The sequence below is a fragment of the Equus caballus genome, chromosome 15 (assembly GCF_041296265.1).
Source record: "Equus caballus isolate H_3958 breed thoroughbred chromosome 15, TB-T2T, whole genome shotgun sequence".
NCBI classification, from domain to species: Eukaryota; Metazoa; Chordata; class Mammalia; order Perissodactyla; family Equidae; genus Equus; species Equus caballus.
Window position 1 is genome coordinate 90212077 of NC_091698.1, and position 12873 is coordinate 90224949.

Sequence of the window (12873 nt, forward strand, 5' to 3'; positions counted from 1 at the left end):
TTGAAAAACAACCAATTGACATAATGAATGTCTTCCCTCTCAGTCATTCTTGGCTTAAGCTTTTAAAGACTGGAGTTTCTAACTTAGAAAAGTCCCAACCCTATTGTCGAACAGTTGGGGTTTTTTGCTTCCTGACCCCCATAGAGTACTCCAGCTCCAGGTTTAAGGAATTGCCAGTCAGCAAAGCTATCCTATCAGGTTCTTTGTAGCTTTGTCATTGGAAACCGAGAGAAAGCTGATATTGCCAAAGGCCATAGTAGTCATGTGAGAGCTTTGTAGCTTATAGACATGAGGATGGGTTTGCTGCTGTCACCATCACTGAATTTTGAGGCTGCCTGGAGAACCCTGTTCGATTCAGAATAACAGGCGCTCCAGAAGAGATCATTATAGTGCAGAGCAGCTTGTGAAGAATAATCTGCAGTGAGCCTGTGAGCAGCATTATTTTCCCTTTGAGTTCTTAGTGATTCTGAATCTGAAAGACTCAAAAGAAAGTACAATCTCAGAGATTTTAACCTGAGGAGAAGAGCATTTTGCATTCAAACTAACATAAATGTGAAGTGTATAAAATAACAAAAATTTGAGAAGAATGGGCTATGGAAAGATTTTGAAGCTATGTTTCAAATGTTTAAGTGTAGTCATAAGTTATATAAATATCTCTGAAAATATGCAAGCATTCCTTATAATTACCAACCCTCACATGTAGAATAAATACATGAAATGGCTTTTTTTTTTACATTCAGGTGATTAAAGTGTAGGAAAATCTCTGCCCCAGAAGGTCTGAGTATAATTCACATGAATGGAAATGGTAAAAGTGGTCAGTTTCATGAATGCCATCTGTCTTAAGCAAGACATATTGAAGTGGCATAATTTTTTTTCAGTAATCAATAGTTGAAGGATCTTATGCTTTATTTCTTAATATTCTAAGAAGGGGTTAGTTATTTCTGAAACTGAATTATTTGAAACACATAAATATTGGCCTATCTCTAACAATAATAGTAGTGATTGGTTCAGCCATAGAGAACTATGTCACCAAACAATAATGATTACTAAGAAATTCTTTTGTATGCAAGTATATAGTATATATAGCAGTGAATGGCATGAGCTTTGAAGTTACCCTGCTTGTGTCCATACCTCATCTTTGTCCCTTTGTAGCTAAACTTCTGTTTTCTCATCTATGGAATGAAGAAATTTACTTGATAAGCTTGTTATGTATATTAAATGATGTAATGTATAGAAAGTGCATTAGCCTAGTTCCTAGAAGATATTAAGCTATCACTACTACTGTTATTCTAAGCACTTCCCTGCTGTGGGGCATATTCCTGTCTTTCTGATGTATAAAATTGCTAAAAATTTTATATAAAGAATTTTATGTTTTACAGAGTAAGATCTCCAAAAGCAAGCTCTTGATCGTTAAAATAGAATGACATTTGCAGTTTGTAAACTGCATTCATATGATTAAATAAGCTGAATAGTCTTATCCTAAGGAGAGGAAAACATGGCCTTATGGGGAGAAGAGATAAACTCAACCAGGATTATTTCTATGTCTGTGCTTTGACTACTAGCAGCTTTATCTTTGAAGGCTGTCTGGTTTATATTGCATGTTCTCTAACATGTCTTAACAATGTTGGCAATCATATGAAAGGAAAAGTATGTGCTGTGTTTTCTTGTTTGCAGCTTGTGCAGTGGGGAAGCACCCTGCTGTTACTGCAGCATGTGGTCTCGGCTAATAAACAGAGACAGTAGCAGAGATGCTGCTCTTTTGAAGATGTTGAAGTGCTGTTTATCTTGGTTTCATTTAGTATAACATCTAGGCATCATTGCTGCACTCTAGCAAAATGGATGCATCTGTAATAAGCTATCTGAACAAGAAAGTTTATTGATGCCTTTTTGGATTTTACTTTTTGTTAAAAAAAAAATGCCCATTTTTGAAACATTGCGCAGAAACCACGCCTGAACATCGTATTCTTTACCTTATGGCTGTACTTCAAATTGTTTCCTAACTTCCTTTCTGAAAAATGATTAATAATAATAATAAGTTCAGGAAAAATAAACATCAAAATACTCTGTAATTTCTAAAAACGTACCCTTTATAAAAAGTCCCAATGTGTATATTTACTTTCCTGTACTATTCAAGAAAACGTGGTTGTGCTTCATTATCAGAAGTTGACTCTGGTAGATTTCAGATGAGAATGTGAAATATATAAAAATGTTTCCTTAGAGTAGACTGAATTGGCCAGCCTAGAAGTTCTTTCTTTAATGAGATGTAACATAAGAAAATGTTTTGTCATATACACAGATTTGGAAACCTTCTCTGCACAGCTGTGCTGTAAAATTGGGTATACTTTCTGACCTCGGTGATTTTTTTGCCAATAGGTTTCTATATGAATAAAAGAAATTTTTATTACTGTGACTTATCCTATCAAATTTGGACTAGAGATTTCATTGAAATTATCATTATTATATTTAGGAAAAATATACTTTTCACCCAACAGGTAATAACTGTTGTTCTCCAAAAGCAAGAGAGGAAAACCAGTCTCATCAACTAAGTATTAGTTGTGATAAACAGTCTTTGGTCTTCTTATATTTTTGAGAGGCAATGATGCATTCAGAGTACACATTAGAACTTCCTTATTGTTTCGGTCCATTCCCATGATTTCAGAGTGCACTTTAATTCTCAATTTATTATTGATATAGATCAACCAAATGTAACCCTGTAGTTTCTCGTGTATTTTCAAAGTTTCCCTTGCATGCAGTTTTGTTTAACATGGATCACAGTAATGGATCATTTATACAAAGTAATGGATTGCTTCCTCTTTCTGCCAGCTGATTTGATCAGTCCGAAGTTCCTTATGTAGTGTGGGTTACATAACTAGTGTGGAATCTGTGTGGTACGCTGTTTAGTACGACAGTAACTGTATTAACCATTTATATTCTCTAAATCTTTAAGGACATTTTATGAAACACAAAGAAGCGCCTTATTTTGAAGTGAATAAACTTGAACCTAAAATGAGCAATGAGTTACCATAAAGGACTAAATTACCAGACTTCTTGGGAAACAGATCATCTTCATTAATAGGATTGTTCTGGTTAACTGTAGGTTGGCCAGGGGAAGAAAAAATAAAAACATTTATTTCTAACTTTCCTATTTAAAATGTTTACAATGTGTTTTAGCATATTTTTCTGCTTTCATAAACAGAATACAATAGAACATAATTTAGTTTTACTTTCCTAATGAAGAATTTGTAGCACCTGAGAGTCCTAGTTCTATTTTCTCTTACCCTCTATGGTGGTATTGTAAGTACAGAAGGTTTAGGGGTTAGGATTAAATGTACTGACCTCATATTATTCCCTGGAATTATTTTTTTAACCAAATCCTTGATAGTAGTTGGTTTGGTTATTTACTAATATGGTTAAAAGTTGCCTGGAGGAACTCATAGGTGGTAATTAACATATGGACAAAGAGAACTGATCGGTGGTTGCCAGGGGAAAGGGGGGTGGGGGGAGGGCACTAGGGGTGAAGTGGTGTACCTACAACATGACTAATAATGATGTACAACTGTAATTTCACAAGGATGTTAACTTTCATAACCTTAATACAAAGAAAAAAGAAAAAAGAAAAAAAAGTCCTAAAAAAACGTTGCCTGGAGGAGAAAATAAGATTGAGTACTGACTAGTTAGATTCCTGTTAGTGGAGATTGCATTATTCCATGACATCTAATTTTCTAGGTATCACTTATAGAACATAGTTGAGGAACCTGATTTTGCTTATGCAGGAATACCTTTGTGCTTTCAAAATAAAAAGCCCAAAGAACATATGAGCCCCAAGGCTTAGAATGTCTTATTTGAAGCTTGCTAATTCCCTTTCATTCACAATCCCAGCAAGCTGCTTTCAAAGAAACAGAACTTTGACATCCTTGTTGTCAGCACATGCAAACTACCCAATGTCTCATTGTAGCATAGTCTTCCATTGTATGGATATGTCACAATTTATGAAAACACTCATAATTCTTTCACTGTTCCAAATAATTATGTTTTCCATTTTTCCCAACTGCATTTATTGGACAACTCTTTTTTTCCCCACTGATACCTTTATCATAAATTTAATTCCCATATGTTTTCAGGTCTAGTTCTAGACTTCTTTTTTGTTCCATTGAGCTATGTGATCTTCTGGTGAACAGTTTTAACTATTGTAGCTTCACAATATGTGTAATATTTAGTAGAGCTAATCTCTGCTGTTTCTCTTCTCTTTCAGAATTCCTACGTTATTAGTGCAATGGTTTTTCAGATGAACATTAATATAATTCATCAAATTTCAAAATAAGGAGCATTTTGTAGTATTTTAATTGAGATTGAGTGAATTGACTTGATAATTTAGTGGGAGAATTTGTATCTCTTTTGCAGTAGAAGAACAAGGAAATGTGTCTTTGGGTTTCAAAGTTTTCTTTAGATAAGTGCAGTACATTTCTTTTTACCTTCGTATTTAGCTATTTTTATACATGAGATTTTTAATTATGTTTTAAACGTAAGTTGTAAATAATGATAATGCTCATTTTTAATCTTGTCTAATTTCATTGATTTAGTACTTCCTGGACAATGTTAACAGTACAACCAACAGAGTAATCTTATTAAAATGGAAATCAGACACATCTCTCCTGTTTTCAAAAGTCTTCAAAGGTTTCTCAGCTCACTCAGAGTAAAAACCAAAGTCCTGTTAGACCCGACATCCTCTGTCGTCCCTGCTGCCTCTGTAGTCAATCCTGAGCTGCTCTTCCTCACATGCTCTGCTCCAGCAAAACTGCTCTCCGTGCTTTTACACACACCCCACATAAGTGCTATCTTACAGCCTTTGCACTTGCTGTTCCCTCTCCCTGAACTCTTTCTCCAAAAATCTTCCAGCTCACTCCCTAACTGCCTTTACGTAAATGTCACCTTTCATTGAAGCCTTCCCAAAACACCCTATTTAAAGCTACACCACCACTTCCTTCAATTTCTAGTCTTCTTTCGTTATTTCATTTCTTCCCCACCCCACCATAAGGCTTGAGATTTACTAACATCATACATCTTTTACTCAATTGTTATTCATTGCTTAAATTGTCATATACTTTTTAATTAATCATTTACTGTGACTTACTAACATATGTGTTTTATACCATTTACTCAATTATTTAGTATTTACTGTCAGTTATATTTTTGTTATTTATATCTTTCTCATGCAAAAGAAAGAAGAAAAACTGGGGTAGGAGGGATATGAAAAATAAAAAGCACAAAATAAGATTTTAAATATACATCTCAGATTTAGCTCCAAAATATTAGTAATTATTTAAATGAAAAGGTGTAAATATATTAGTCATATTAGTTAAAAGACAAAGGTTTCAAATTAGATAGAAAAAAATTCAACTATATCCTCTAAATATAAGTCTATATAAAGGTAGAAAGTAAAAGAGTGGGAAAATTTGTATCTTGCAAGCTGTACCCCAAAGAGAGCTGTTATAGCTATGTTAATATTAAATAAAATAAGGCCTAAGGGAAAAACATTACTAGAGATGAAGAGACTTCCTTCATGGTTGTAAAAAGTTCTGCTCTATCAGGTACTGATAGTCAATATCAGGAACGAAACAGGTAGTATCACTACTGGTGGTCCAAAGATCGAAGTATAATAGCAGGATATTGTAAATCACTTGATGCCAATAAGTTTGGAAGTTTAAGTGATACGGACAAATCCTTAGAAAAAGATAATATCGAAACAGATTCAAAAAGAAATAGAAAGACTAAATGGTCCTAAGCCATTAAAGCAATTGAGTTAATCAATAGTCAAAACTTTCCAAAAATAAAACTCCAGCCTTCCCCAGTGAGTTCTGTCAAATATTCAGAGAATAAATCATTCTATTGTTTTACAAAATCCTCTAGATAATGGATTATCCATACTCTCCAACTCAGTTTTCTCAAACTAGCAAAACCTTTATATCCAAACTTGGAGAAAAATAATAGAAGAAAAGAAAGTGGAGGGCCGGGTTTACTCATCAACATGCAAAAGTCCTACACAAAATATTAGGAAACCATATATAGCAACATATATAAGAAGGATGTGTTATGACCAAGGTGGGTTTATCCTACATTAATCAATGAAAGGAGAAAAATCATACAGTCATCTCAGTAGGTGCAGAAAAGATGTTTAATAAAATTCATTATCCGTTTATGATTTTAAAAAGAGTTTAGCGAACTAGGAATAGAGGAAATTTTTTTTAATCTAACAAAGTATATCTCTAGAAAACCTTCAATACACATCACGCTTTATAGTAATTAAAAATTTCCTTTGAGTTCAGGAACAGGAATTATTTCTATTCAGCATCGTATTAAAGTTTTGGCCAACTCAATAAGGTAAGAAAAAGAAAAGATAATAAGGATTTGAAAGGAAGAAACAATACTGTCATTATTTGTGGATGATGAATATGTGCTTAAAAAAGTCAAAAGAATCTACAGACAAGTTATTAGAACTAATAAGAGACTTTAATAAGTTTGCTGGACACAAAATCATCATGCAGATATCATTTATATTGTATATATAAGCAACAACTATTTTGAAAATATCCTACTTGTAATAGCATAAAAAGTAAGTACCTAATAATCTGACAAAAGTTGTGCAAGATGACTACATGTAAAATATCTGAAACATTTTTAGAGACACTAAAGATTTATAATAAATGGAGAGCTATCCCACGTTCATGGGTTGGAAAACTTAATATTGTATAGATATTACTTATCCTCAAATTAATTTATAAATTTAGTACAATCCCCATCCAAGTCTCAACCAGATGTTTGTGGATCTCGAATAGCCAATTTCAAAATGTTTGTGGAAATGCAGAGAGCCAAAAAACCCAAGGCATTTTTGAAGAACAAGACGAAGGAGTTTAAGTTACTCTCTCAAACAGCGAAATATATCATAAAGCTTTAGTAAATAAGACATTGGCTCTTGGTGCAGAATGAGGGAAATAGGCCAGTAGAACAGATTAGAGAACCCTGAAAGGACCCATTCACACATACACAGGATTTATAACAGAAGTGTCACTTCACAAAAGCAGAGAAAGGACAGCCTTTGCACTTAATAGTGCTGGGACAATTGGGTTTCCATGTGGAAAAAATTAAATTAGACCCGTATTTCACACCACACATAAAAATCAGTTTCAGGTAGATTGTGAACCTAAATGTGAAAGACTAGACCATAGAGCTTTTAAAGATATTACTGAAGAATATTGGCTGCCAAGGAGCCTGCAACGACTGTGAACTGCTGCCGACCTGGCTTCCTTACCATACTGTGTTCCTGTAGCTCCAAGTGGGACTGGCGAACGAGAGCCTAGCTGAAGCTGAGAAGTCACTCTCTTCATCTTAGTCTTTGCTGCCACCGCAGCTGCTGACAAGAATCCTTCTCTTCAGCCCCGAGGGAGCCCCTCCCTATGGGATGGGGAAGGGAGCTCCTCCTTAGCCCTCCAGCTGGGAGGCCTCTGCAGGGCAGTGAGAAACCCTACCTCTCTCAATACCAAGATTGCTTTGTATACATCCACCTCTCCTGGGAATTTCTTAAGTCTTGTTAAGTCCAATAGAACATTGGTAGCACTTACAGGAATAAAAGGACTCTTGATATTAGAATTACCCAAAAGATAGGGGGAGAATTCTGAATTTGAAGGTGTGAAATCAGTGGTTAATTGTAGCACCACTCCAGACATTCACAGATTTTCCATCATTTCTACCCCTCAAACTATGCTGCTTGGTATCCAAATGAAATGCCAGATCCATGAATTAAACTGCTAACATTAGACAATGTGATAAAAATTTACTCTCTATGTGAGCTCCAGACACCAACTAAAATGATTGTGCTTTTAAAAACAGAGGAGGAAACTCTAATACTTGATTAATGCCATGTTGTTTAAGAGTTCCTGTTGATCCACATCTTTAATACTTGGTATTGTTAGACTTCTTAATTTTTGGCAGTCTGAAGGGCATATTCCACATCTCTAGAGAGACAGCAGTCACATTTGACTTTGAGCCATTGGGAGCAGTCCTGAAGAATATCTTTGGGCAGAAAGGCAAAGATGAAGTCGTGGCATACCCACAATATATCAAATTCAAGATTGGGGAGACCTGTTCAAGAGCCCTGGAGACATTGGAAAGCTATTAGGTTCCTTACTTGTCCTCCCTGCAACTGAAGGTAACTAAAGTTATGATGCTTGCGCTACATATTCTGCTTGCCCTGTGTCCTCAACACCATAGTGTTTGCAGCTGAATCAGAAATACTGTATCCTGTGTTATGCCAGAAGGGGAAGAAGAAGATGACCAAATATCAGAAAAGTCCTGGGATTCCAGAGCTCATCTCATTCCTTCTCTGTCAGTGTTTGAATGCATTGAGTTGGAATTCACACTGAAAGTGGCATCCGGAGAGAATGATTTCTTCAAATGACTTTTCTTGTCCAGTCAGACTTCACAGAGATCCCATAACTTTTGTATGTATCTTTACATATAACCTTTGTATAAATCCACTGCAATACAGGCAGCCAGCTCTGATTGGATGATTCTGGAACATCCCTGTTCCGGAGCCCACAATGATCTGCATCACAAGTATCCATGGATGCCTCATAAGCCCTTTATTAAGCACAGTCCATCCAGCATCCCCTCTGCTTTGTACTTGAGAAGTTGCCAAGGCGGCAGAAACTCCCCTAGTCTGGCTGGAACCCTGCATTTATTCAAAAAGCACGTTGTGAGCATTTAACAGCATGTGGTTGCCAGTCCAGCATTTTAAAAATCATCTGAAAAGGCTGTGGCTCCCTGCTCCCAAGGAATGTCTTTTATTCACCATCAAGGCCACAGGGAACAGTACATTCTTACTTATGTGACAGAGGAAGAGATCTAGTAGAGGTCGAATTATTGTGACCAAAAAAGAAATAACTAAAATATCTCAGTTATTGTTCAGAGAAAAGGAAAAGTCTACAGGAAACAGCTGAGAACTCAGCTGGCGGATATGACCAAGGAAAAACAAGAAGATATCATGATTAGAAAGAAAGAGTCCTCCATAGTTTTCACCCTCAAATCGCTATTCTCTAGTAGTGAGAGAGACATGAAGGCAGAATTACAGGTGATACCTGATCAACTTTGACATTTAGGCAATGCCATCAAACAGGTTATTATGAAAGAGGACTGTCGACGATAGAAGATGAAAAAGAGACTGAGTCCACAAAAACCTGCCTTTACTCTCCAGTCCTACCAGGAAAAGTGCATCTGGTTCATCCAAAGGGAGGAATGTAAATACAGAAGGGCAATAGCAAATCGATGATACCTGAAAGCTAAGGAATAGACTCACACCTGGGAAGTTCAACATAACCAAGGCTTCAACCCACATTGTAGAACAGATGAGAGATAGCATTATCTAATTTCTAAAAAAGCTTTTTGAATGAAAAAACAATGTCTTCATGATTTGAGGCTGGAGAAGAATTGCTTGAACCAGACACAAAGAACAATAACTAAAAAAAGACTTAAATTCAACCGCATCAAACTATCTCTATCTCAAGATACAGCCACATTGGAAGTTAGGGCTTCAACATATGAATTAGTGGTAGACAGTTCAGTCTATAGCAGGATGATAAGTATTAGGGTAAAGTGAAATCAGGAAATGATTATAGTATTAAGGTAGGATAAGTATTGACATAAAACAAAGTAAAGAAGTCAAGATAGAAATTACCTAAAATGTGAGCAGAGGAAGGAACTGTGACTGGAAGGTGCCATGCAGCAATATTTTGTTTCTTGACCTACAAAGCTGTTTATTTTACAAATTATTTGTTAAATTGCACATTTATGTTTTATACACTTCTCTGTATCTATGTTATACTGAACAATTTAAAAGGTTTTAAAAAAAAGCCATCTTATCCCTTCTCACTTCCTGTCTTGCAATCTGTTAACGTTGTCCATGATATCCATTGATGATTCCATGTATGTTACTCTATTATTAATAGAGATTCTGCTTAATTATTTTGACTTTTCTGATCCCCCCAAAGAAATTATTTTTATATATAAATTTTAAAAATAGTAATATGGTAAATTTAAAATGTTTTAGTTATGCTCTTTTTTCTTTAGGAGTATTATTAAAATATATTTGCTGAAATTCTGATGAATTGAGTTGAAATGATATTTTTCTCCTTAAACATATTCCCATGTAAGTAGAGATTTCCAGCTTCACTTGTCCCTGACCTGTACTTTATTAAGGTTGGATCAGTTGTTAGAAATATAGTTGGTCCTGTTAAATATCATCTTTGGCTTGTTAGATTAAGAATAGAGGAGCTTTTAAAAAGTGAACTGTCTCCAAATATAATCAATAAAAGAAATGCTGACTAGAAATAGAGTCCTTTATGTTGCTGTACTTTCTTCTGGTATCATTAGTCTATCAAGTTGCTATAACTGCTAAAATAGTACATTAATTCCTACTTCCACCGACCGTTCAAAGGGATTATGAGTTGCTATCACAATCAAGAAGTTATCTCGGGGGCCGGCCCGGTGGCACAGCGGTTAAGTTCACATGTGCCGCTTCTCGGCGGCCCGGGGTTGGCCAGTTGAGATCCCGGGTGTGGACATGGCACCACTTGGCACGCCATGCTGTGGCAGGCGTCCCACATATAAAGTAGAGGAAGATGGGCACAGATGTTATCTCAGGGCCAGGCTCCCTCAGCAAAAAGAGGAGGACTGGCAGTAGTTAGCTCAGCACTAATCTTCCTCAAAAAAAAAAAGAAAGAGGTTATCTCGGAATCTGATTTTCTCCTCATTCTGAAAACTAGCCCCAACAACTCAAGGGGCATCCTTATATCCTACCCAGATTGATTGTGAGCTGAGGAAGCAGTGGATGGTGATTCTTCTCAGTCTGAACACATCTTTAGTCATATTTAAAACCTACCCGTTTGTCAATACTATGTTGAAGAAACAATTAAGCAATGACTTAGCCCTTAAGAAAACTTCTCATAAAAGTATGTTTTTTATTGTAGATAATTCGCTCCCTTCTGCTCTTTCCAACAATTGAGCGAATGTCTGAGTCACCCAACGGCAGGATCGCCACTCCACTTTTCTGCCGGTTTCGATATGCTCTCTATGTTTCTGCATACTTATTACTTAAACCATGGCCTGAGAAAATCAAGTCCTTGATGATCAGAAAGTACCTTCAAATGATGAACCTACAGACTGAATTTTCGTTACTGAACATGTTGGAACCATTCTGCCTTGGTAAGCACATTTAAAAATGTATATGTTTATTCCTGTATCAGAAAGTGTTAAGAGAATGATCTCAGACAGTGGATGAATATCAAGCAAGGATTATTTGTTGGGGTTTTTCTCCAAAAAGTTTAAAACTAGCAATAAAGTGAAAATAGAGTGAGAGGAGTTCTGTATGACAGATAGAAAAGCCTCATCAAATTTTGGTTTTAAACCTTATCCTTCTGATTCTCCACTCTAGGTATAGGATGGTGAGAAATAATTCTTCTGTATATGGTATATATGGAGTCCTTACAGGAATCCAGGGTGCGCCCTGTTAGTTCAATGTGAGAACTTTGCAAAAACGAGGAAAACCCAAGGAAACCATTCCAATATTCCTGTAGAGTGAACAGGCCATGGTTTTATTTTCCTCTTTGGAGGGGTTTAAATTATAAGAGTAATAAACAATTGTCATGGTTATATAAAACTGGGTGCTTTGCTGATTATATTTTCTGACTGTGCCAGGGAATGTTTTTGCTACTTTACTTTTTGGCTTCAAATGTTGTTTTTAATAGTAATCTATCTTTTTAGTTAATACTAATTTATACTGTATTTATAAATAATTTTCATATTAAAATAATCCTTCTTTCTTACTCTATAAAATTGGGATAATAATATCCCATACTTCAAAAGATTATTGTTGGATAAATATAATAATATACGTAAAGTGTCTATCTAGTATTTTATTTACAGTAAGCTTCCAATGAATGATATAACAGCAGTTGCTGCAGCAGCTAATGGCACCATTCTAAGCTTTCACCTGTAGTCCTTAGAACTAATGAGGTTTAGATATTGTTACTGTCCCCATTTTACAGATGAAGATACTGAGGTACAGAGAAGTTACATGATTTGCCCAAAGTCATACAACTAGTGGGTAGTGTTCAAACTCTGGCAGTCTGCCACTATGATAAGCTTCCTTTCACCATAGCTGCTGCCATTGTCTTTTTGCCACAGTCAGTCAGAAAGGCAGGACTCCTAAATAAAGGTACCATGCCCATCTATATTAAGAGTGTCACATGATCATGTGCATAGTAAGCCCAGAAACAGGTCACAGCCCTGCCTTTACAATTGTACAGCTACAGATTGTATGGGAGGCATTTTTTCAAATTTGTAGCAAGAAGCAGACATCACACAAAGTTCAATATATTTTCTATATTTGTGGGTTTTATTCCCCTCCATGCTCTCCCCAACCCTCATCTTTATTATAGACTTAGCATAGCAGTGGAAGAAGATAGGGAGAAGAGAAGCAAGGCTAAGAACAGGCATAAAAATCACCAAAGATTGAAGTTAGAGATGTCCCTTAAAGACCTTCTGGTCCAGCCCCTTATCTTTCCCTCACATTATAGAAGAGAAAGAGATGGTCTAGTGAATGAAAATGGTACTGACTTCACGTCAGAAACCCTCAACTCTCATCTTGGTTTTGCCCAAACTTATTCTGTTGCCTCAATTTAGGCCCTTCCCCTCTCTGGTTCTCAGTCATTGATCACATCAAGAGTTAGACTAGATGATTTCCAAGGGCCAACACACCTTTGGAAATTATTTGAGGCCAAATGGAAATCACTTGAAATTCTTGCAAACATATATAAAATTACT

At 35.9% G+C, this 12873-nt stretch overlaps 1 protein-coding gene and 2 pseudogenes across 14 annotated transcripts in view; all 3 read left to right on the top strand.

The window, feature by feature from the left end:
* The window catches only part of LDAH (lipid droplet associated hydrolase), a 98172-nt gene that overhangs the window by 52984 nt on the left and 32315 nt on the right, over positions 1-12873 (top strand). For 9 of the 14 annotated variants that reach the window (XM_001501695.6, XM_070235859.1, XM_070235868.1 and 6 more), the window contains one exon: positions 11019-11253. The exons of the other annotated variants lie outside the window; for them this stretch is intronic. In XM_001501695.6, coding sequence (XP_001501745.3) covers positions 11019-11253 — 235 coding nt within the window. The remainder of the gene's footprint in view (positions 1-11018; positions 11254-12873) is intronic. 14 annotated transcript variants of the gene reach the window in all.
* LOC138917778 (nuclear pore complex protein Nup88 pseudogene) lies at positions 6084-8046 on the top strand (annotated as a pseudogene).
* Positions 7952-8934, top strand: LOC111768181 (nuclear pore complex protein Nup88 pseudogene; annotated as a pseudogene).